Source organism: Staurois parvus, unplaced genomic scaffold, assembly GCF_062004578.1.
Source record: "Staurois parvus isolate SC_StPar_1 unplaced genomic scaffold, SC_StPar_1.0 ptg001107l, whole genome shotgun sequence".
Taxonomy (NCBI): Eukaryota; Metazoa; Chordata; class Amphibia; order Anura; family Ranidae; genus Staurois; species Staurois parvus.
This window is the reverse complement of record NW_028318903.1, coordinates 225,186-249,930: the sequence shown is the minus strand read 5'-3', so window position 1 is coordinate 249,930 and position 24,745 is coordinate 225,186. Positions and strand designations below refer to the sequence as shown.

The 24,745-nt window shown below is 48.2% G+C and overlaps 1 protein-coding gene across 1 annotated transcript in view; it reads right to left on the bottom strand.

Annotated features, from left to right (window-relative positions):
* LOC149440247 (uncharacterized) overlaps positions 1-24,586 on the bottom strand; it is a gene marked incomplete at its 3' end in the record, with an annotated part of 47,863 nt that extends 23,277 nt beyond the window's left edge. The window contains exons 1-5 of the mRNA XM_089658867.1: positions 24,468-24,586; positions 23,617-23,690; positions 13,240-15,775; positions 11,552-11,641; positions 2,968-3,037 (exon numbers count right to left, since the gene is read on the bottom strand). Of these exons, the coding sequence (XP_089514993.1) occupies positions 2,968-3,037; positions 11,552-11,641; positions 13,240-15,775; positions 23,617-23,675 (2,755 nt within the window). The remainder of the gene's footprint in view (positions 1-2,967; positions 3,038-11,551; positions 11,642-13,239; positions 15,776-23,616; positions 23,691-24,467) is intronic.
* Between the last annotated feature and the right edge of the window lie 159 nt (positions 24,587-24,745).

The window sequence follows — 24,745 nt, the reverse complement described above, 5'->3', positions numbered from 1 at the left end:
GTCTCTAACAATTTTCTGGCATTCTGGAAATTGCTGATCATTGCTGGGGGAAGATGTCGTATCAGACAAGGATGCTAAACTCAGGAGGCTGGGGATTCCTGTACTCCTCTGGGGATTCCTGTACTCCTCTGGGGATTCCTGTACTCCTCTGGGGATTCCTGTACTCCTCTGGGGATTCCTGTACTCCTCTGGGGATTCCTGTACTCCTCTGGGGATTCCTGTACTCCTCCTGTAGATCTCTGTCCTAGTCTAGACCAGCAATGGGCAAACTACGGCCCGGCGGACCTTTTAATCCGGCCCGCGGAGCGTGGCAAACATCGGCTGTCAGAATGTGTGTAGGCAGGGCAGCGTGAGGAACGTGAGGGGAGGGGAGCTAGGCTCCTCTCACAGTCCGCCCTGAAGACCGGAACGGCGCGGGAACACGGCGAGAGGAACACGCGGAGCAAAGGTAAGTGAATTGACACAGGGGGGACTTAGGGAATTAATATGGGGGATGAATTACTATAGGGGGGATGAATTACTATAGGGGGGATGAATTACTATAGGGGGGATGAATTACTATAGGGGGGATGAATTACTATATGGGGGATGAATTACTATATGGGGGATGAATTACTATGCTTACTATGGGGGAATATTACTATACTTACTATGGATGACACATACACATCATTCATCTACTCTTGGTCCGGCCCCCGGGTCCAATATATGAACCCATTGTGGCCCTCAAGTCAAAAAGTTTGCCCACCCCTGGTCTAGACTAACACTGTACAAATGGCCACAGCAGAGGCAGGAAAATACAAAATAAAATGTATGATCGCTGGGAGAACGTAGCAAACTGCTGCAAGCAAAAGTGATGGCACTTACCGACAGCAACCCACCAGACCTTCCTCTCATGGCCAAATCCTGATAGGCAAAGCATCAGCACTTCCTGCGAGTGTTGAAACCATTCTGCCCTTTCCAGTTCATTCCTATTGATGGGCCAGTAGGAATGTGTTTTGATGGGCCAGTAGGAATGTGTTTGGATGGGTCCCTGAGGCAAGTTCCCAAGCTACCCTCACGTACCAGGAGTGCTTGTTTTTGGAGTTTGGCAGCGAAAGATTTGGGACACTGCTGAAAGTACATGCACCTGCTGGTAGAAAAGACAGGGGGCGCCACCATCTAAGTGTAGACTTTTTTGTAACACAATTAAGAAAGTTCAAAGTTGCACTCACATACAGAGGCTGTTAAAGGCACATCAAAATCACCTGTGAGCATCTGCAGAGTTCGGCAGGGGAGCGGCCGAGTGTTGCGGAGTAGCGCCGGGCAGTGCAAAGTTGAAGAAGGAAGCGTCTTGGAGTGACTCACCAGCTGCCCAGGAAACTGGGAGTGATGTGTGTGACGGGAGTCACTTTGTGTGGGGGACCCATGGAACCCAGCTCACTTTGGAGAGGTGGGGAGACCCGTCTCAGCTTTCCATATCCCTATTATGTGTAAGTAACTCTGTGCCTGTTAGGGGTACAGGGTGATCTGTCCTAATATTGGGGTGGGGGGTTGTGGATTGTTTGGTGTTATGGGGCTGCATCCCATTGTTCTATTGTGTGTCTTGCTTGGGAGCAAACTATTATGGGATGTATGTGTTTATGTGTATTAGCTTAGTGTGGGGGTGTCTCCAGCAGCCCTCCCTCCTGATGGGACTGTTTGCTGGTGTGAAGTTTGAATACCTGTGTGTCTCTTGTTACTAAAGGTAGATTGCCCTGCCCTGTGTCATTATGCAGGGAGGGGGGATTGTCCCCCAAGTGTATATCTCTTGTACCTGTGTTCAAATAAACTAGTCTACTCTGGCTTGCTTCAAATCTGGTGTCGTCTGGATCTTGGGGTAACAATAGCCAGATTCACTGGTCTCATGTTCCAGAGCCCGAGAAGCAGCTACTTGATGGAGATACCCAGTTGTGGGTGTTTGGGGCCTGTTACAATGTGGTAGTGGGATGACGTCAAAGGCGGAGGGCGTAGCTACGCATTTCTGGCACCAGAATGGACCGACAGCGCTTCTTGCATAATTACAGCTGCTTCCAGTCACTACTCTGCAACACCCAGTTGCTCCCATACCGAACTCTGCAGATGCTCATAGGATGATTTGACGCGCCTTTAACAGCCTCTGTCTGTGAGTGCAACTCTAACTTTTTTGTGTTACAATAAAGTCTACACTTAGATAGTGGCGCCCCCTGTCTTTTCTCTCTCTAACAGCATACAGAGGATTATTCTCAACTGTGCCAGAGAAGCTGCGGCCATCTTATTGTGAATGCTTAGATTTATAGACATTTTTATGGACATTATAATGGGATTTTCTTTAAAAGAAAAAATGCTGTTTTAGTTTATGAATCATCTTTTTTTGTGACATAAACCTTTTTTTTATATTTATGCACCTGCAGGTGTCTGCGCTTCTCGTCTGCTGCAGTTTTCCCCATAATGACAGAATGTTATAGCTTTTAATAGCTAATCTAGTAAAATGTCCACACAGCCCCCATCTCTTCTTCTGGCACAATTCTCATTTCATGGAGCACCATTTCTATATGAAAACAAGATGCCAAGAAACCCTAACGCCTTGGGCCTCATTCACACTGGCACTGTCAAATCTGCATTTACGGGACATTTCCAAAAAGCATATAAATGTAAGCAATCGTTTTAATTTATCTCCTCTTCGGTGAAATTTAGCTTAGTTTAGAGAAAATAGAATTCGGAGAGTTCAGGAAAAAAAAAGTGATCTGGCAGGTATAGAAATTAGGTTGTACTTCCAAGGATACCTCACTATAGAGAAGCTGAAGGCAGGCGTGCCCTTGGTGAATGAGGCCGTACACTTGTAATATGCTGTACTAGGAAGGTATGTCATCTAGCGCTAGATTCTCCTGCCTAGAAACCTCGATATGCGACGACAGTTCAGCTCAGTTACACTTCAATCTAGTAGCCGGGAGAAAACCGTACACTCACCTGGAAGGTATCCGATGAGGTTCACGCTGTTTTCTGGCACGTTGTGCGCACTTCCGAGCGCGCACAGGATCTGTGGGAGAAAAACAGAATGAGAAGATGGACAGACGATGCTGTAGCCTGTGTGGATACTGAGCTAAGCTCTCTCAACTCCCCAGGAGCTCCCAACAACTGTCAACCTACCCGGTCTGAGCAACAAGATCACTGCTATGATGGTTCCCCCACCACCATACCCCATACCATGGTTCCCCATACCACCAGATACTAATCACTAATATAGTAACGCAATTCCACTAATACTGCTGCATCCTATATATAGTCAACTAAGCTCCCCAAATACCCCGAGAGCACCCCACAACTGCCCAACCTACCTCGTCTGAACAATAACATCGCGGGAAGGATGGTACCCCACTGCTGTACTTTGTATGACGCTAATCACCAATATAATACCTGACTTGCACCAACACATGGCTGAATCATGTTTACAAACTGACCTAAGCTCCCTAAATACCCCGGGAGTGCCTCACAACTGACCAATCTACCTCTTCTGAACAATAACATCGCGGTAAGGATGGTACCCCACTGCTGTACTTTGTATGACGCTAAGGATGGTACCCCACTGCTGTACTTTGTATGACGCTAAGGATGGTACCCCACTGCTGTACTTTGTATGACGCAAATCACTAATACCTGACTTGCACCAACAAATGGCTGTTTACAAACTGAACTAAGCTCCCTAAATGCCCCGAGAGTGCCCCACAACTGCCCCTCCTACCTTCTCTGAACAATAACATCACTGTAAGGATGGTACCCCACTGCTGTACTTTGTATGACGCTAATCACCAATTTAATACCTGACTTGCACTAACAAATGGCTGAATCCTGTTCACAAACTGACCTAAGCTCCCCAAATACCCTGAGAGCACCCCATAACTGACCAACCTACCTCGTCTGAACAATAACATCGTGGTAAGGATGCTACCCCACTGCTGTACTTTGTATGACGCTAATCACAAATACCTGACTTTCACTAACACATGGCTGAATCATGTTTACAAACTGACCTAAGCTCCCTAAATACCCCAAGAGATCTCCACAACTGCCAAACCTACCTTGTCTGAATACCATTGCGGTAAGGATGGTACCCCACTACTGTACTTTGTATGCCGCTAAACACTAATACCTGGCTTGCACTAACACATGGCTGAATCCGATTTACAAACTGACCTAAGCTCCCTAAATACCCCGAGAGTAACCCACAAGTGCCCAACCTACCTTGTCTGAACAATACCATTGCGGTAAGGATGGTACCCCACTGCTGTACTTTGTATGACGCTAAGGATGGTACCCCACTGCTGTACTTTGCATGACGCTAAGGATGGTACCCCACTGCTGTACTTTGTATGCCGCTGATCAATAATACCTGACTTGCACCAAGACATGGCTGAATCCGATTTACAAACTGACCTAAGCTCTCAAAATACCCCGAGAGTAACCCACAAGTGCCCAACCTACCTTGTCTGAACAATAACATTGCTGGAAGGATGGTACCCCACTGCTGTACTTTGCATGACGCTAAGGATGGTACCCACTGCTGTACTTTGCATGACGCTAATCACCAATTCAGTACCTTACTTGCACTAACAAATGGCTGAATCCTGTTTGCAAACTGAACTAAGCTCCCTAAATACCCCGAGAGTTCCCCACAACTGACCAACCTACCTCGCCTGAACAATAACATTACTATAATGATGGTTCCACCTGTACCTTATATGACGTTAATCACTAATTCAGTATCTCAGGTGCACCAACACATCACTGTATCTTGTTTGTAAACAAAGCCAAGAATTTTAGATCCCCCGAGAGCTGCCCAAAACTGTCCAGACCTACCCTATCTGAGCTTATGACATCACAGCTAAGATGGTCCCCCCATGTGCCATGTAGGACGCTAATCATCACTGTAGTACTCACCTGCACTAGCACACCTCTGCATCCTGTGTGTATACGGAGCTAAGCTCCCTAACTGCCCCAAGAGCTCCTAATAACTGCCCCACCTACCCTGCCTGACCAATAACATCGCTAAGAATGGTAGGCCACCGCTGTACCTTGTATGACACTAATCACTACTTCAATAACTTGCACTAACAAAGGGCTGAATTCTGTGAGTATAGTAAACTAAGCTCCCCAAGTACCCCGAGTGCGCCCACAACTCCCCCACCTACCTTTCCTGAATAACAACATTACTACAACGATGATCTCTCCCCAGCGGTTCCTTACATGACCTCACAAATTCAGTACGCCCCCTCCCCCCTGTACTATGCAAGACACTAAGCAGTATTATAGTACCTCACCTGCACTTACTCCTCTAAATCCCACGAGAGTTCCCCATCTACCCATTCTGAGCTGTGACATCACTGTAAGGATGGCACCCTCCAATAAGATCACTGCGAGATGGTGCCTGTGCCCCCCCCCCACCGCACTAATGTCAATCACTAATATTCAGCTTTCACCACAGCAACCTATCTATACATTACTTTCCATTATTCTATCGAATATAAGTTCCCCAACGTCTGGGTCACACTGCGGCAACCCCCTCGTTGTGCAACTTGCATGCAACATGACAGCCTATGGGACTATGTTGCAGCAAAATAGTGCGGGAACTTTTTAAAAAGTCGCTACGGCTTGAGCCGCATTGATTGGAATGGCCTCCATTGAAGTGAGTTTTAAGTCACAGAAGTGTGAACCACGGCTTTGGCAACATATAGAGAGTGCAGGAATCCCTGGGAGTCAACTACCCTTTATAATATATGCCGGGAAATCAACCTAAATGTGTATATCAAATATACCATCAAGAAACAATCTCCTGATTAGGAACTATATACATGTCCTAGAACGTCTGCATGGAGATTGCACTGTAGCCACTATACACAATGAAACAATGACAGCCAGCAGATTAAATCACAGTCCCACCACTGGCTATGGTCCCATAGGGCTATACTGCCACAGTCCCGCCACTGGCTATGGTCCCATAGGGCTATACTGCCACAGTCTCGCCACTGGCTATGGTCCCATAGGGCTATACTGCCACAGTCCCGCCACTGGCTATGGTCCCATAGGGCTATACTGTCACAGTCCCGCCACTGGCTATGGTCCCATAGGGCTATACTGTCACAGTCCCGCCACTGGCTATGGTCCCATAGGGCTATACTGTCACAGTCCCGCCACTGGCTATGGTCCCATAGGGCTATACTGTCACAGTCCCGCCACTGGCTATGGTCCCATAGGGTTTACTGCCACAGTCCCGCCACTGGCTATGGTCCCATAGGGTTATACTGCCACAGTCCCGCCACTGGCTATGGTCCCATAGGGCTATACTGCCACAGTCCCGCCACTGGCTATGGTCCCATAGGGCTATACTGCCACAGTCCCGCCACTGGCTATGGTCCCATAGGGCTATACTGCCACAGTCCCGCCACTGGCTATGGTCCCATAGGGCTATACTGCCACAGTCCCACCACTGGCTATGGTCCCATAGGGCTATACTGCCACAGTCCCACCACTGGCTATGGTCCCATAGGGCTATACTGTCACAGTCCCGCCACTGGCTATGGTTCCATAGGGCTATACTGCCACAGTCCCACTACTGGCTATGGTCCCATAGGGCTATACTGTCACAGTCCTGCCACTGGCTATGGTCCCATAGGGTTATACTGCCACAGTCCCGCCACTGGCTATGGTCCCATAGGGCTATACTGCCACAGTCCCGCCACTGGCTATGGTCCCATAGGGCTATAATGCCACAGTCCCGCCACTGGCTATGGTCCCATAGGGTTATACTGCCACAGTCCCGCCACTGGCTATGGTCCCATAGGGCTATACTGTCAATATCCCACCACTGGCTATGGTCCCATAGGGCTATACTGTCAATATCCCACCACTGGCTATGGTCCCATAGGGCTATACTGCCACAGTCCTGCCACTGGCTATATTGCCATAGGGCTATATTGCTGCTGCATCTCCAAGCTGCTTTTTCATGTCTTGACTGACACACCAAGTGTTTTTAGCATTTATTTACTGTTAGATCCTTCTTTTAATGCATGAGATCCCTCAGTTCATCTTCTCTGTATCACAATGCTGGATATCCATCGTCATCGGGAGCTGCAGGATTGAGGGTGCTGCATTGGGCTTTCCTGAATAGACTTTTCTTCCTTGCTGCAGACACACCGCTTTTCTCTCTTTCACTACTTTTCTTGGTAAAATAAATATTTATTGCTGTTTACCTGATATTCTAATTTGTTGGATTTCTTTCCCAATATCATTTATTGAATCCACTGAACAGGTGCCTCTCCTAAGCGAGAACCCTCCAGGCATTTTTTTGATACTGGTATCAAGTCCATCCTACCATTCTGATGTCCTTTCACCTAGACCTAGCAACGGACTCCCCAAAACACTGACAGTGCCTTTGACTTCCTCTGCGAGGGGATCATTATATTCTCCACAGGCACTGTAGTAAGATTGAAACCAATGTGATACAAAACTGTGCTTCGTGTCAATAGGAAAAATAAAACAAAATATATTTAGATCCACTCCATGCTTCTTGAAGACGTTTGTGCGGACGAAACACATAGGGCGGAGCTACAGCGGTGACGTCCTCACGCCCGTTGGCTTGGAGAGGCTCAGTGCTTGTGTGCTTACATTTGCCTACATTTTTGTGACCAGAGTATTTGCCGGATTCGATACAGGTAGTACATACGTGGAAGCATTTCTGCCCATTCTATGTCGGTCCATTGGGAGGAGTATATAAAGTGCAAGTTGACCTCCATTCCTTTGAGACCTAACCTTGGGGTAAAAGGCTCATCTGCATGTGGTGGTGGAACACAACACTTTGCATGAAGTGATGGGAGGAAAGCATTTGATGGGACTATTTGCACTTGTTTATTCATGATTTGCTTTGTTTGACCTTTAACCCCTTAGCGCCGGCGCCTCCTGGCCCTTAAAGGGTTTCAGAAGCCGGGAGGCGGGGTGGGGATTTAGGAACATGTGACCGCCGTGATTCGCTGTCACACGATCGGGAAAGGTCCCGATCGAAAGAGGAGATCAGGACCTTTCCGTGAGTACCGGACATGTGTGCTGGGAGTGGTTTTTTTTTAATTGCACACAAATGTGCGGCCGCTCGGCGTCTAGGCCCAGACGCTGGGAGGCCGCACACTTGTGTGCGGCTGGCGTGAAGTGTTTAAGCACATATCACCTCTTTATCATATCACCATCTTTAACCTCTCCCCGTCTGGACCATGTCGATAAACGGCCAGAGGGGAGTGCTGCCGACGAGGGAGGGCATTTCTAAATGTCCCCCCGCATCCATTGCCTGTGCGCGCTCCCTGGGACCTCCGGAACACAGATCGATGTATGGGACCTGTGTGAAGTCCCGATTTATGTGATCACTGATTGGCCAATTAGTGATCACATGAATAATAGTAAACAAGATGTCACTTCCTGACGCCATTGCTTACTTGTGAACGCAACCAGTCCACGTCCGGGCATTCGACCCTGGATGCATAATGTCCCAAACATTAGTACTGCTATCAGTCACCACTCTCTGCCCCTCCGGCGCTCACTGGAGAGCTGGGCTGTGGAGGGGGGGGTGGAAGCAGTTGGCTCTGGCTCTCAAAAACTGTATGTGGAAAACAAAAAGAGGGCGCACAGGCCTAGTGCATTACCTTAAAAATAGGATTTATTGAAAAAGTAAAATCCTCACAGCTTAAAATGATGTAAAGTCAGATATACATGGGAAACATGTCACAAAGGATGCAGAGTGGTACAGGAACCCCTGTGGGTGGTCTGGTATGGGACTGGGAGCCTCTGAATAGCTGGTGGTTGACGCGTTTCGAGGAAGCGCCTCTTCTTCAGAGCCAATGCACATGCATTCTGGCTCTCAGAGGCTGAGCCAGTTGCCTGTAAGGCATCTGGGTGGATCCTGACATTATTGCCAGGATCCCTTGAGAGTCTGGAGTGTCTTTAGCCTGTTGTTGGCTGAATCTGGGTCACAGGAGTGCACACGCAAGTGTATTCCTGGGACCCACAAGAGAAGTAAGACCAAAAGAACTTACTGTCACCCTAACAGTACAGTGTCACCATAGTGACACTGTACTACTTGTGGGGGGTGATGAAGTTGTTGTGAATAGCTCTGTACCATGTGATCTCTGTGATCATTCAGATTTCACACGTAGTAAGCAATGATGTCAGAAGTGAAATCTTGCTTACACCTATTCATGTGATCAGTGATTGGCCATCAGTGATCACATGATCAGGACCTCACACAGAGGTCCCGTACAGCGATCGAAGGACACAGCGGGCACCGGATCGTGGTGCCGTGCGCTCCCAGGGAGCACGCACAATCAAAAATGGCGGGCGCAGTTTATGAATGGCAACCCGCCCCTGGACTACCATACAGCCTTTATATACAGTGGCTGGAAGGGAAGTGGTTAAATAAAGAAAAGCTTTGATTATAAACTTTATCATCGAGTCTCTAGGCAATGCAAGCAGATCATGGCTGGTGGGAAGGTTCGGCAGGGTGCTGTGCATAGCTTCCTAAAAACATCACAGCCCCCTGCTTCAGTACTTCTCTCAAGAGCCCTCGGCCCTGACGCAAGCAGTGGGAGGAGTTATGAAAATATCAAAATACCTTGATGGGTGGGCGTCAATCTGGAGGAGTGGGCGTTGCTAGGCAGGCTACACCTGCATAGGTAATGCCCCACCTGTGACGCTGAGGCTCCATGATGGACAGAACGGAAATCGCGTCTCAACCAACTGTGAACAAGCCCGAACCCTTTCACTGCCACAACTATTACGTCGGCCTGTGAACAAACTCCCAGCCGCTATAGCAGCTATTTGTTCCCAACTGTTGGATTTCTAGCAGCTGTAAAGCCACCCGATCATTCCTATAGTGTTTGTAATGGGTCACCCTCCTCCCTTCCGCCCCCCACCTATTTTTGGGGGGTTTAATATGCGTTCATGTACAAAACGGGTATTTTTTAATTAAAGTTTTACCTGTTTATCTGCAGCCCTTTCTCCTCTACAGCTGTTCAAAGTATAAACAGAATTTCTGAGCTTCAGAAGGTGGGAATCGGATGTCCTACTATGCACAGAATAGAGCAGGGAGCCAAGTGTAATCGGAGACCTGAGTGGAGGGAATAGACACCCACTCCTCCACAGTCTCATAAGGAAACATGCGCAGATGAGGCATCAATCACCTGCTGCGTGCTGGAGGAGCTGCGGGGCTGTCTCCTGGTATTGTCTGGTGTCGGGAAATATTGTCAGAAGTGAAGAGGAATGAGGGAGGAGACAGAAATCACGGTCAGGGCTTTGGATAGAGGCAAGAACAAATGACAGAAGGATATGCTTTGTTCGTTTTTTTGCTTTTTAGAGGTTTACTACCACTTTAATGGAAGGAGGCCGTCTATATATTTTAGTTCTACATTTTAGGATTACATAACACTTCTATCAGCTTTTTACTGTTCAAATACAACACTGTATCTCTTCATTGCCAGGCTGAACCTGGCCGAGGCTGAAGTGGGGTAACTGTCAAGGTCCTGCCCACGGCAGAAGTTCTGGCATTTTTGCCAGTACTCTACATGGCCGCAGAAGTACACAACAGCCTCAGTCTGGTGCCAGACGGCCTTTATAAGGAGGCTCATCACTTCCTCTGGTTGCTGGATGATCTCTAGCTCCTCGTGCCCTGTTCCTGTGATTCTGACCTGTGATTTCCTGTTACCGACTCGGCTTGCTCCTGGACCTGTCTACTCTGATTTACCCGATCTGACCTCGGCTCGGCTTATGGATACTCTCTCTCACGTTCCTCTGTGAATGACCTCGGCTATCCCATCTGACTACATCTGTTCTGATTCCCACCTGGTACCTGACCTTGGCTTGAACCGACTACCCATTAAACATCCAAATCCCGGAAGGGCTTACATACCATGCACAGGCGCCTCCTGTCTGCAGACCTATCTCCGTGCACCAGCTGTGCTTCTGAGTGGACCACCAACCAGCACTCCTACAGGCGACCTGTGCAACTTTGGGCCAGACTCCCGCTGTCCCACTCTCAAGGGAGTCTGGAACTTAGCCGCAAGGGAAGCCCTCTCTCCATTGGTCTCCATCACCAGGTACGTGATAGTAACACACTATGAGAAAACTGGACGAATTATTGTGCCATTTCCATGAAGGCGTGTATCACGATGTAACCAACAATGGTAAACATTCTTTCTTGTTTAGGATTCCTCTGTTCGCTGCCACCTTCTCCTGGATTGTTCTTTGCTTCTGGTCATGCACGATTTTCTCTATTCGATTACTGTACACGTTGAGCGAACGTCAGACGTTGTGTTCATGTACAATAAAAATTTTCTAGCTTGCACCTGTTTTGTTTTTTTTTTTTTTAACTGAACAACCGGAATCCGCTGTTGAGAGCACTATACTAATAATCAGATAACCGACCGGCTGTTCCTCGTATGTAATTTTTCTTCTGAATTTCCTATAGTGGTGTGTGCCCATCATTACTGAGATCTCCGTGCCCCCCCCCCCCACCACCTACCTCTTCCCGAGAGGCTCCAGTGGGAAGACCGTCCAGCCATATGATCTTTGTCGCCCCTTCAGGTATGGCTGTCCTGCGATAGTCCTTATCCTGGTGCAGAAAAAAAAAAAAATCACTGAATAAGATATATAAATGGAAAGACAATTCTTACCCACAAAATATAAATTAACCCTTTGACTTGATGCCATTTAAAACGTCCTGGACTCCAGGGGGATAAAGCAAGCTCATGGCCGCTCAATGAAGACATAACAGGAAAGGAAGTGCCCTACTTCAATCCCCCCCTTCTCTATCATGTTTGGAATTAATGAAGGTATCTAGTTTCCCCTTTTGCTTCAACTGCCTAGGTGATCAGAGAAGAAGTTCTCCCTTCCCCCTTCCCTGCCCGCAACCTTTTGGAGGATACAGGACTGTTAAAGAAATCAGAGCAGGCTTCCCACAGTAAACATGCCACTGCCAGGGACCCAGAGACTGGCAAACAGCTGCCATTTAATAAAGGCATGACACGGGAAGGGGAGGAGCCCTACCCAAAAGGCATGACACGGGGAGGGGAGGAGCCCTACCCAAAGGCATGACACGGGGAGGGGAGGAACCCTACCCAAAGGCATGACACAGGAAGGGGAGGAGCCCCACCCAAAGTCATGATGTGAAAGGGAAGAGCCTTACCCAAAGGCATGACACGGGAAGAGGAGCGGAGGAGCCCTACCCAAAGATATGAAGGAAGGAGAGGAGCCCACTCTATAAAGGCTCGACACGGGAAGGAGAGGAGCCCACTCAATAAAGGCTCGACACGGGAAGGAGAGGAGCCCACTCTATAAAGGCTCGACACGGGAAGGAGAGGAGCCCACTCTATAAAGGCTCGACACGGGAAGGAGAGGAGCCCACTCTATAAAGGCTCGACACGGGACACGGGAAGGAGAGGAGCCCGCTCTATAAAGGCTCGACACGGGAAGGAGAGGAGCCCGCTCTATAAAGGCTCGACACGGGAAGGAGAGGAGCCCGCTCTATAAAGGCTTGACGCGGGACACGGGAAGGAGAGGAGCCCGCTCTATAAAGGCTCGACACGGGAAGGAGAGGAGCCCGCTCTATAAAGGCTCGACACGGGAAGGAGAGGAGCCCGCTCTATAAAGGCTCGACACGGGAAGGAGAGGAGCCCTACTCACAAACGCTCGACACAGGAGGGGGAGGAGCCCTACTCCACAAATGCTTGACACAGGAAGGGGAGGAGCCCTACTCCACAAAAGCTCTACACAGGAAGGGGAGGAGCCCTACGCTATAAAGCCTTGACACCGGAAGGGGAGGAGCCCTACTCTATAAAGACATGACAAAAGAAGGAAAGGAGCCCTACTCTAAAATGGCATGACACAGGAAGGGGAGGGTCCTGCTTAATAAAAGGCATAAGACAGGAAGGGGAGGAGCCCTACTCTATAAAGGCATGACAAAGGAAAATGAAGTGAGGAGCCCTACCCAAAGACATGACACAGGAAGAGGAGGAGCACTACTCAAAGATGTGACAAAGGAAGGAGGGGAGCATTACTCTATAAAGGCATGACACAGGAAGAGGAGGATCCTGCTAAAAAAAAAGGCATAAGACAGGAAGGGGAGGAGTTTAATTTCTACCTGCGATTTGCGGAACAATATACCGCACTTCAATGTAACAGATACAATGCAACTTAATGATCTGTACCTACCTTACTCCCAGGCTGAGGGTCTTCACAAGATCTTTTCTCAGCCAAACGTTTATCTGGTCTGTGGCCAACTCTCAGGTCCACATCATTGAAGTCCATGTTTCTATAATCGGTATCCTCTCCACATAGGTATTCAATCCCTGGGGCCATGCTACTTCCTGGGACCAATGGTCTGGAAGGCCTGGTGCTGAGATCTGGGTGAAACGTTTCGGCAGCACTGGGATCAGGTACGGCAGGGGTGAGAGTGGTGGGTTCGTCTTTAGCCTCTGACGCGTTAGTTCTTTTCTCTCTTAGCTCTCTGGCTGCCAGTCGCAGAAAGTCCAGAAGTAGAGTATTCTGGGTAAAGAATTCCTCAGGGGTCTTTGTTTCCCCTCCTCGGAGATCCTCATCCTTCTGATTGTGTCCACTGGTCCGCAAATCTTGATCGCCTTCCACCTTGTTGGGGTCCTTAGCGAAGCTGTCTTTACTGCGTAAGTCCTGATCGCCTGAACAGAGCTCCTCAGGGGTGCTGTGTGCTGTATATCCCGTAGCTTTCTCAGTCCGTTCCTTGGTTCCGCTATTAATGTTTTCAGGCTTTGGTTTGTCTCGGAAATCTGTGTCCAGTTTCCCAGGAAAACTGGGTTTCGACCTGCTCGGTGCTTGAACCTCTGCAGGAGGTTTAGAATTAGCCTCAACTATTATACTGGACAACGCGGATAACTCTTCCTCGCTGAAAGCCAAAAATGGAATTAGTTCAACTTTTTTTGGCCCAGTTTTCTTGTCCATCTCTGTCGGAATCAAAGGATAATCAGTTGTTGATTTCAACTTTTTGTCCTCTTCCATTTTGGAAACCAAAAAGTCTCTTCCAGTCTCCATTTTCTCTGTGCTTTTTTTAACATAATCCTCTGCGTTCTGCCGATAATCCGTATCTGTGCTCTCTCGTTCCCGGTAATCCGAATCTGCGCTATCCTTCTCTCGGTAATCTGAATCAGAGGTCTTCGTGTCTCGGTACCTCACATCAGCAGTCTTCATATCTCGGTAGTTTACATCAGCGGTCTTCGCGTCTCGGTAGTTTACATCGGCAGTCTTTGAGTCTTGGTAGCTTACATTGGTGGTCTTCATGTCTCGGTAGTTCACGTCAGTGGTCTTTGTGTCTTGGTAGCTTACATTGGTGGCCTTCATGTCTCGGTAGTTTACATCAGCAGTCTTTGCGTCTCGGTAGTTAACAGTGGTGGTCTTCATGTCTCGGTAGTTTACATCGGCATTTTCTCGGCCTCGATAGTCTGAGTCCGAACTCTCTTTGTCACGGTAATCGGAGTCCGCGCACTCCTTCTCACGGTAGTCTGCATCAGTGTGTTTGTGGAATTCTGGCCTTTGGGCCTGGGACTCCCCCTTGTCATAGCTCACATGAGCTGCCTTGCCTTGTCTGTAAGGCATTTCTGCAGACTTCTTATTCATTGAGGTAAATCCCCCAGAGGCTTTCACAGTACTGACATCCAAAGTGTCTTTCTCTTGGTCTTCTATCTCCATGTACTCCACATCGGTCTTCTCTTGCTCCCTATAGGGCATGGATGCAGTTCCACTATCTGAGTATTCTCTAGACAGACTCTCCTGATATGGCATGGACAAGGTCCCACTTTCTGAGTATTTTCTAGGCAGGCTCTCCTGATACTTCAAATCTCGTTCTCTTCCCATGAAATCCTTGTCAGATTCCTTGACCCTTAAATCAAGGTCTGTAGACTCTCTAACATGTGCAGGCAGCCCCCTCTCGGTGTAATCCATAACTTCTCTCTCCCGAAAAGACAACGCAGGAGCCTCCCTGTCTCTAAGGCCCAAGCCTGCAACCTCTCTATCTCTGTGGGCCAAGGCCACAGTATCCCTATCTCGTATCCGTTCCAGAACCTCCCTCTCCCTCAGCAAGCGCTCGGTGTACTCTCTCTCTCGAAGCAGCATTTCTTCTTCTCTTTCTCTACGTTTTAGTATAGCTTCCAGTCGTAACTTGTACTCCATTTCGGCGGCATGCCTCTGTCTATAATCGAGAGCGGTTGCCAATCTCTTTCGGTGCTCCAGTTCTAAAGCCTCCCTCTCTTGGATCTCCTTTTCAATGATCAACTTTCTTCTGTATTCCGAGGTATCCCGCTCCCTATAGTCAGGCGGTGAAAGCCTCACCCTGTAGCCAATGTTCTGACCTTCCTCAGCTCTATAGTCCACATCTGGCGTCTTCCACTTTCTCTGCTCCAGAACTTCCCTCTCTCTATAGTCCATATCCGGGGCTAGACCCTGCTCCGAATAGCGCATATCTGCCACGTCTCTAAAATTTGCTGGCGGTGCCCCTCTTCTCGGGATGTTCATCTGCTCCTTTGGTGCCGGCCTGCTCTCCTCCCAAGCTCCTTCCTGGCCTCTCCCTGCATCTCTATAGCTGAAGGGAACACCTCCTTGGCCGGTGTAGGAAGGACCAGGAGGTACAGCTCCACCTCGAAATGGTAAAGGACTACGTCCCCTCATTCTTGGTTCAGGACCTTGCGGCCATCTTGGAGGGTAAGACTCTCCTGTACGACCCCTGCGAAAGAGAAAACAAGGGTTTACTATGGGCTCCATAACAAATAGAGGCGGAAAGTAGACAACCCCCCCTCACCCCCACACCAAAAACAGAAAATGCACAAATGCATGCAGTAAATACTCTGCACTCATATCCATAACTAAAGTTTATTATGTAAACAGATTTTTTAATAACTTCAGTACCAGACATTTTCATACTCTTCCAGTCCAGGACATTTTTACATTTTCAGCGCTGTCACACTCTGAATGACAACACTTTACTCAAATGAAAATTTTTTTTCAGGTGGTTGTTTAACCACCAGGCCTTTTCTGGCACTTTTTATTTACATGTAACAATCAGTATTTTTTTGCTAGAAAATTTCTTTGAACACCCAAACATTTTTTCTTTAAAGCAGAGGTCCTAGAGCAGGGGTGGGCAAACTTTTTGACTTGAGGGCCGCAATGGGTTCATATATTGGACCCGGGGGCCGGACCAAGAGTAGATGAATGATGTGTATGTGTCATCCATAGTAAGTATAGTAATATTTCCCCATAGTAATTAATCCTTCATATAGTAATTCATCCCCCATAGTAATTCATCCCCCATATAGTAATTCATCCCCCATAGTAATTCATCCCCCCTATAGTAATTCATCCCCCCTATAGTAATTCATCCCCCCTATAGTAATTCATCCCCCATAGTAATTCATCCCCCATATAGTAATTCATCCCCCATATAGTAATTCATCCCCCATATAGTAATTCATCCCCCATAGTAATTCATCCCCCATAGTAATTCATCCCCCATATAGTAATTCATCCCCCATATAGTAATTCATCCCCCATATAGTAATTCATCCCCCATATAGTAATTCATCCCCCATATAGTAATTCATCCCATATAGTAATTCATCCCCCCTATAGTAATTCATCCCCCCTATAGTAATTCATCCCCCCTATAGTAATTCATCCCCCATAGAAATTCATTCCCCATAGTAATTCGTCCCCCATATAGTATTTCATCCCCCACAGTACTATTCCCCCCAAGTAGTAAGCCAAGTCCCCCCTGTGTCAATTCACTTACCTTTGCTCCGCGCGTTCCTCTCGCCATGTTCCCGCGCCGTTCCGGTCTTCAGGGCGGACTGTGAGAGGAGCCTAGCTCCCCTCACGTTCCTCACGCTGCCCCGCCTACACACATTCTGACAGCCGATGTTTGCCACACTCCGTGGGCCGGATTAAAAGATCCGCCGGGCCGTAGTTTGCCCATTGCTGTCCTAGAGAATAAATTGGTGGGTGTTGCAATGTAGCCTCCCTAGCGGTCTGATGTCAGCATTTCTGTGCTCAAAGCGGTACATTTTTTTGCATGGAAATATGTCGTTTTTTTTATTGTAGGCCTGTAATTTTTAGGAACAACTCACTGAAATCTGTCTGAACAAGAGTCTAGTAAACATCCCGGGTATGATAAAATTTGAAACACGAAACCGTAAATTACAATTTAATAAATAATTATAAAAAATAATTTAATAATAATAAATTTAATTCAATAATATAATCAAACCAAAAACACTGAAATGTGAAATATAGCGCCAAGTTCGCACATCGCTGAGCTCAGTCGCAGAATCGTTTTCAGTGTCTGATGAGGAATTTCCCCCACGAATCATTATCACTCAATTCTGCAAATGGTTCTGATTTACTATCCCTGTTCTCTAGCCGGTCTAAAACCGCGTCTGACCTAAAGGGACGCTTTTTGGACGCCATGGACGTTTCTCAGTTTCCAGGCAGAAAGAACAGTAAAAATGCAGGCAGGGCGCCGGACAAAGCACTCGGGACAAAATGTATGTGAAATAGTTTGATACAGGAATGTTATACTATGTGATTTTAGTGGATTTAGTGAATGTCACTTTTTGTCATTTTCAAATTTCCCGGCAGTTCCGTCCCCCGTACGTCCCGACGTCGCAGGGAACGGAACCCGGAAGACAGATGCCGGCATCGGCCGGAGGACATTGCCGGGGACACTGCAGGGGGGACATCGTGGGAGCGCAGGACAAGGTAAGTGCAGAAGGGATCCCAGAGCAATGCTGCAGTGTATTCCTGAGTGTAGCTCGGGGGGGTTACCGCTTGTGGTGCTGAAACTTTACCCCGAACTACACTCAGGAACACCGAGAGGGGGGTTAATATGTCACACAGTATTCGCGCAGCAAGAAAATTCAATCCATTTTCTGGTCAAATATAAAAGATGATGTTACGCTGAGTAAATCGATACCAAACATGTCACGGTTTAAAACTGAATGCGCTCATGCAATGGTGACAAACGGCGTAAATTTTACTATCCATAGACGATGCTTTAAAAGCCTTTACAGGTTATCTTTTTAGATTTTCAGGAGGTCTGGTGCTAGAATTGTGGCCCAAAATTTGACGTTCCTGATGATACCTCACGTGTGGGTCGATTGCTGTTTGCGTGCGTTCGCCTTTGCGCACGAGCACTTTTTTTTTAAATTTATTAAATTTTTTTTTTTTCTCCGTCACAAATACCCGTAAATTTACCCCTTTTTGGAAAGTAGACAGTCTGAGGTATTTAGTAAGAGGCATGGGGAATTTTCTGATGTAACTGTCGCAATTCTTTGGAAATTAAGAAATCAAAATTGTTTCTCACCATTTGTTTTTTTATTGTATTTTTTTGGCACAAGTTTTTTAGAAAATGCAGAAAGAAAAATTGTAATTTTTATTTATTTATAAAACACAAAGTTGTCAGTTAAGATATTCCGAACACACATCAGAGGTTAGAATTACACCTCAAAATACATTCTGTTACTTATCCTGAGCATGGGGATACCACACGTAAGACTTTTTCACAGCCTAGCCAGATAGGGGCCCAAAATTCAAGGAGCACCTTTGGGCTTTCAGGCAGCATCAATTACACATAAATTACACATCTAATTCTAAGATATTTCTAACACATAGGAGGAGTACCATAGTGTATTTTGGGGTGTAATTCTTAGTATATTAGTGTAGGAGGGTCTTCAAAAGACTCTCTATGCCTCTTAGAAAATATCTTGGGTTGTTTACTTTCCAAAATGTGATCTTTTTTATGGGTGTTTTCACTGTCCTGGTGCTCCAGGGCCTCATAAAATGTAGTCAGGAAATTAGATGCATAATTTATGCCTATAGAAAGTCTGAAGGTGCTCCTTGGATTTTGGGCCCCTCTGCATGGCTAGGCTGTAAAAAAGTCTCACGTGTGGTATTGCCATACTCGGGAGGAGTATCGTAGTGTATTTTGGAGGGTAATTCTTAGTATATCCATGCTACGTGTTAGAAATATCTTAGAATTAGATGTGTAATTTATGTGTAATTGATGCTGCCTGAAAGCCCAAAGGTGCTCCTTGAATTTTGGGCCCCTATCTGGCTAGGCTGTGAAAAAGTCTCACATGTGTGGTATTGCCATACTCAGCAGGAGTACCGTAGTGTATTTTGGGGTGTGATTCTTAGTATATCCATGCTAAGTATGGCAATACCACATGTGTGAGAAAACACCCATAAAAAAGATCACATTTTGGAAAGTAAACAACCCAAGATATTTTCTAAGAGGCATAGAGAGTCCTTTGAAGAACCTCCTACACAGAGGCATCCCAAGGTTTGGCATCATCCGGTGCAGTAACACGTGGTGTCACCCCTCCAGAGAGGAAGGAGCGGTGCCGGTGTAGCGGTAAAATGAGTATCCCTTGAAGATATATATCTCCCGAAGCAACTGTGCATGTGCCGGTTTCAGGCTGAAGAAGCCGATCTCCGACTTTAGCACAGAACCGGCGATCGGCTTCTTCGGCCTGAAACCGGCACATCCGCAGTTGCTTCAGGAGATACTCATTTTACTTCTACACCGTGGCGTGGCAGCTGTCACTGTGCCGGCATCCTGCTCTGGCACCCCCTGTGATGGTGTCACCAGGTGCAGCCCGCACCCCCCTAGGGACACCACTGCTCCTACAGCCTAAGCTGCCATCTTAGCCTCTGTTTGACCTGCAGCTGCCATGGTGCTGCACATGTGATCGGCTAAGGAACCAGCCATCTGAAGCTTTTGAAAGTTTGGTTGAAAAAAGACATAAGCCCAAACAATAAAGCGGAACTAAACCCATCAGTTTAACCATTTCAAAACACCGTTCTATTCCTGGCACGTGTCGGGAATAGAATGGTCACAGTTGCTCGTGCTCTCAACCAAACCATCAAATGGTTGGTGTCATAACCGATCACGTGCAGTTGTAGATCAAACAGAGGCCAAGATGGCCCAAAAAGCTTCCATGACTGAAAATGATAGGAAGGTTTAGTTCCGCTTTAACAGTTAATCAGAGACATGCCTTGAATGGAACCGTTTTGGAAAACTGTCAAATCGGTGGGTTTAATTCTGTTTTGAAGAACTAAAAAGGCAAAACTTTATTTCATTTTGGATAGAAAAAGGAAGGATTATAATTCCACAGGTTTTTTTTTTTTGCCACCTGTGTCCCATTAGAGTGATTTACCTTCACTTCCTGTCCCATAAACAAAACAGGAAGTGAAGAAATCCCTCCAAAGTGAGGAAAATCCACAGTTGTCCCCACTGGAATACTTTCCCTGTTCTGGTGATCACCGAAAATTTGGGATTTTCTTTCAGGGCCGGTTTGGCCCACAAAAACATACTCCAGATCAGGGGCGGACTGATAACTCATGGGGCCCCCGGGCAATAGGGGATGATGGGGCCCCTGTGTCCTTGCCCAAACTCAAAAAAGCCCATGAAAAAGGCACCAGGGGCATCTCATGGGACCCCTACTGACCCCGGGCCCTTGGGCAGTGCCTGAGTTTCCAAATGGTCAGTCCGCCCCTGCTCCAGATCCATCATGGACGCCTTTCTACATGCGCATTATTGACACATTTTTGATGCGTTTCCAGATGCTCTCCCCCCACTGTACAGGGTTCTGCAATGTTTTTATTTACCACTTCAAGTCCGGACACTTTCACCCCCTTCCTGTCCAGGCCAAATTTCAGCTTTCAGCGCCGTCACACTTTGAAGGACAATTGCGCGGTCATGCAACACTGTACCCATATGATTTTTTTTAGTATTTTTTTGAAACAGATAAAACTTTATTTTGGTGGTATTTATTCACCGCTGAGATTTTTATTTTTTTGCCATATAAATGAAAAATCCAAAAATATTGAAAAAAAAAAAAAAGTGTTTTTCTTATAAGATTTTGCAAATAATGTAGGCCATAGACGGGTCAAAAACCAGCTGTTTTTTTAAGCCGGCATTTAATTACTTCTGTCCCTGCAGAGAGCTCCGCTATTATATTTGACATGAAAAAGTCTTGCGGTTGCAACAATGTATCTATTTGTATCCATTTCGGATGCAGATGTTTTTATTCGGATACAAATAGATACATTGTTGCAACCGCAAGACTTTTTCATGTCAAATATAATAGCAGATTGGAATTCTTATTCTTCTTTTTCTTCTCCTTGCAGGTCATGATAAAAGATCAGCTGATTTGCCCATCATTGTCGGGAAAATCGGCCGATTTTTTTCCAACTTCACCGATAAAAAAAATGTGCCAAAACCCTGAAAAACGGCCGACCAATTAAAGCATTAAATCGGCTGATTTTTGACCCGTCTATGGCCGGCATTAATCTTTCTTCACAAATGTTGGCCAAAATGTATTCATCTATCTTTTTATTAAAACATAAAATAAATAATAACCCAAATTAGTTTATAACCAAAAATATTTAAAAAATGTTTTTTACATTTTTCTTTTAGATTACCTTTTTTTAAAAAAAAAACAAAACATACCGTCACCATGGTGACACTGTACTACTTGTGGGGGGTGATGAAGATTTTTTTTCCTATTTTAAAGGCTGTAAAAGCAATCATTTCTCCTCCTCTCTGGCTGCATTCCTGCATTTGGGGGGGGGGGGCATTTGTCCTGTCCTAACATTTGGGGGGGATCTGTCCTGCCCTGACATTTGGGGGGGGGGTCTGTCCTGCCCTGACATTTGGGGGGGGGGGTCTGTCCTGCCTGACATTTGGGGGGGGGGGAAATCTGTCCTGCCCTGACATTTGGGGGGGTCTGTCCTGTCCTGACATTTGGGGGGTCTGTCCTGACCTTTGAGGGGGGGGTCTATCCTGTCCCGACATTTGGGGGGGTGGGGTCTGTCCTGTCCCGACATTGGGGGGGGGGTCGGCCCTGTCCCGACATTGGGGGGGGGGGTCTGCCCCGTCCCGACATTGGGGGGGGGGGGGTCTGCCCCGTCCCGCCTTGGGGGGGGGGGGTCTGCCCCGTCCCGACATTGGGGGGGGGGGGTCTGCCCCGTCCCGACATTGGGGGGGGGGGTCTGCCCCCGTCCCGACAATTGGGGGGGGGGGGGTCTGCCCCGTCCCGACATTGGGGGGGGGGGGGTCTGCCCCCGTCCCGACATTGGGGGGGGGGGTCTGCCCCGTTCCGACATTGGGAGGGGTCTGCCCCGTCCCCGACAATTTGGGGGGTCTGCCCCGTCCCGACATTTGGGGGGGTCTGCCCCGTTCCCGACATTTGGGGGGGTCTGCCCCGTCCCGACATTTGGGGGGGTCTGCCCCGTCCCGGACATTTGGGGGGGTCTGCCCCGTCCCCACATTTGGGGGGGGAAGGTCTGCCCCGTCCCCACATTTGGGGGGGGGGGGGGAAGGTCTGCCCCGTCCCGACATTTGGGGGAAGGGGGGGGAAGGTCTGCCCCGTCCCGACATTTGGGGGGGGGGGGGGGAAGGTCTGCCCCGTCCCGAAATTTGGGGGGGGGGGGGAAGGTCTGCCCCGTCCCGAAATTTGGGGGGGAAGGTCTGCCCCGTCCCGACATTTGGGGGGGGGTCTGCCCCGTCCCGACATTGGGGGGGGGTCTATCCTGTCCTGACATTTGGCGGGTCTGTCCTGTCCCGACATTGGGGGGGGGGGGGTCTGCCCTGTCCTCACATTGGGGGGGGGGGGGGGGTCTGCCCTGTCCTCACATTGGGGGGGGGGGGTCTGCCCTGTCCTCACATTTGGGGGGGGGGGTCTGCCCTGTCCTGACATTTGGGGGGGGTGTGTCTGTCCTGTCATTTGGGGGGGGGGTGTCTGTCCTGTCCTGACATTTGGGGGGGGGGTCTGTCCTGTCCTGACATTTGGGGGGGGGGGGGTCTGTCCTGTCCTGACATTTGGGGGATATATGTACTGCTCTGACATGTTAGGGCCATAAGAAATGAGATCATCCATCCAGACCGATCAATTCTCAGATATAGATCTTATAGGCTGTAGACTTAATGACTTTCACGCAGACGGATATACACACCGATTCCGGTTATTTTTACACCGATTCCGGTTATTTTTTACTATAGCAGTGTAGCAGAATACATTTTGGCCTAAATCTATGAAGAAATGTAATATTATTAGATGTGTTTTATAACAGAACGTAAAAAATATTTTTCTTCAAAATTTTTGGTCCTCTTTCATTTAGTAAAAAATAAAAATTAGCTGGGAAATGTGACAGCTGAACCCGGAGGAGACTACGCACGTTGCTTGCTGGTTTTTACCAGCCAGGGAAGATCAGTGAACGGACATTCGCTGGTCTCCCTCTTCTCGGTGCCCCTCACCATGGGGATCCTGGGCCCATAGGAGGGCCAGCAGAGCCAAGGCAGAGGGAGCACACTACCAGGGGGACATGGAAGGAAGCTGTCAGCTGTACAGCCTCCCGGCCGCGTGTCGGATTTACAGATTTACTTCCCCAAATTTCTATCATTTCCATGCAAAACAAGACTCCGCCCCGCCGCGTGTGCGCCGCCACCCTGATTGGAAAAACTGCACCTTACCACGGAGCTCGTCATAACCTCCGGGTGTGAAAACTCACCGGAATGCCCCGAACGGCGGGCGAGGAGCGTCCCACATCTTCTCTGCGTTATACGACATCCAAACATCAACAACCTGCAGAGAGGAAACAGAACCGACCATCAAATATCGATCTATGGGGAGAGGAAAAAATAAGTCACAGAATACACACTATGTACAGCGATATATACATGTATAATAATAGTGTGTGTGGGGGAGGGGACATTAGAGTGTAAGCTCCTCTGGTGCACAGACTCATGGGACTGTGGGGGAGGGGGCATGAAAGTGTAAGCTCCTCTGGTACAGAGACTGATGTGACTGTGGGGGAGGGGACATTAGAGTGTAAGCTCCTCTGTACAGAGACTGATGTGACTGTGGGGGAGGGGGCATTAGAGTGTAAGCTCCTCTGTACAGAGACTGATGTGACTGTGGGGGAGGGGACATTAGAGTGTAAGCTCCTCTGTACAGAGACTGATGTGACTGTGGGGGAGGGGACATTAGAGTGTAAGCTCCTCTGGCGCAGAGACTGATGTGACTGTGGGGGAGGGGACATTAGAGCGTAAGCTCCTCTGTACAGAGACTGATGTGACTGTGGGGGAGGGGACATTAGAGTGTAAGCTCCTCTGGCGCAGAGACTGATGTGACTGTGGGGGAGGGGACATTAGAGCGTAAGCTCCTCTGGTACAGAGACTGACTTGGTGTTCTATGTACAACCCTACAGTATATGTCAGAGATATAGAAATGTATTATATACTAATAATGACTGTGGAGGTGGGGATATTAGAGTGTAAGCTCCTGTAACCGGCACAGAAACCTCTGTTCACCCCTATGGTACATGTCGGCGCTATATAAGGCGGATAATGGCGGTCTTACGCTCGGCAAGGTTGGTCCCCGATACTGATCCTCCTCCGCTCTCTCAGCTCGAGCATCGACTTCCACTTCCGCCCCGCACCGGAAGTACGTCAGCCTCGGTAGCGGAGGGAGGAGGGGAAAAGTGCAGGGCGGGGCTGTGAGAAGCCCGCTGGGGGGGCGGAACTTAGGGACGTCAAGGGGAGGAGCCGCAATGCACTAGACCAGACGAAGATCAGGTTAGGATAGTGTGGGAGGAGTGTTGGGCGGGGCTGTGGGGAGGCGGCCAGGGGCGGAACTTT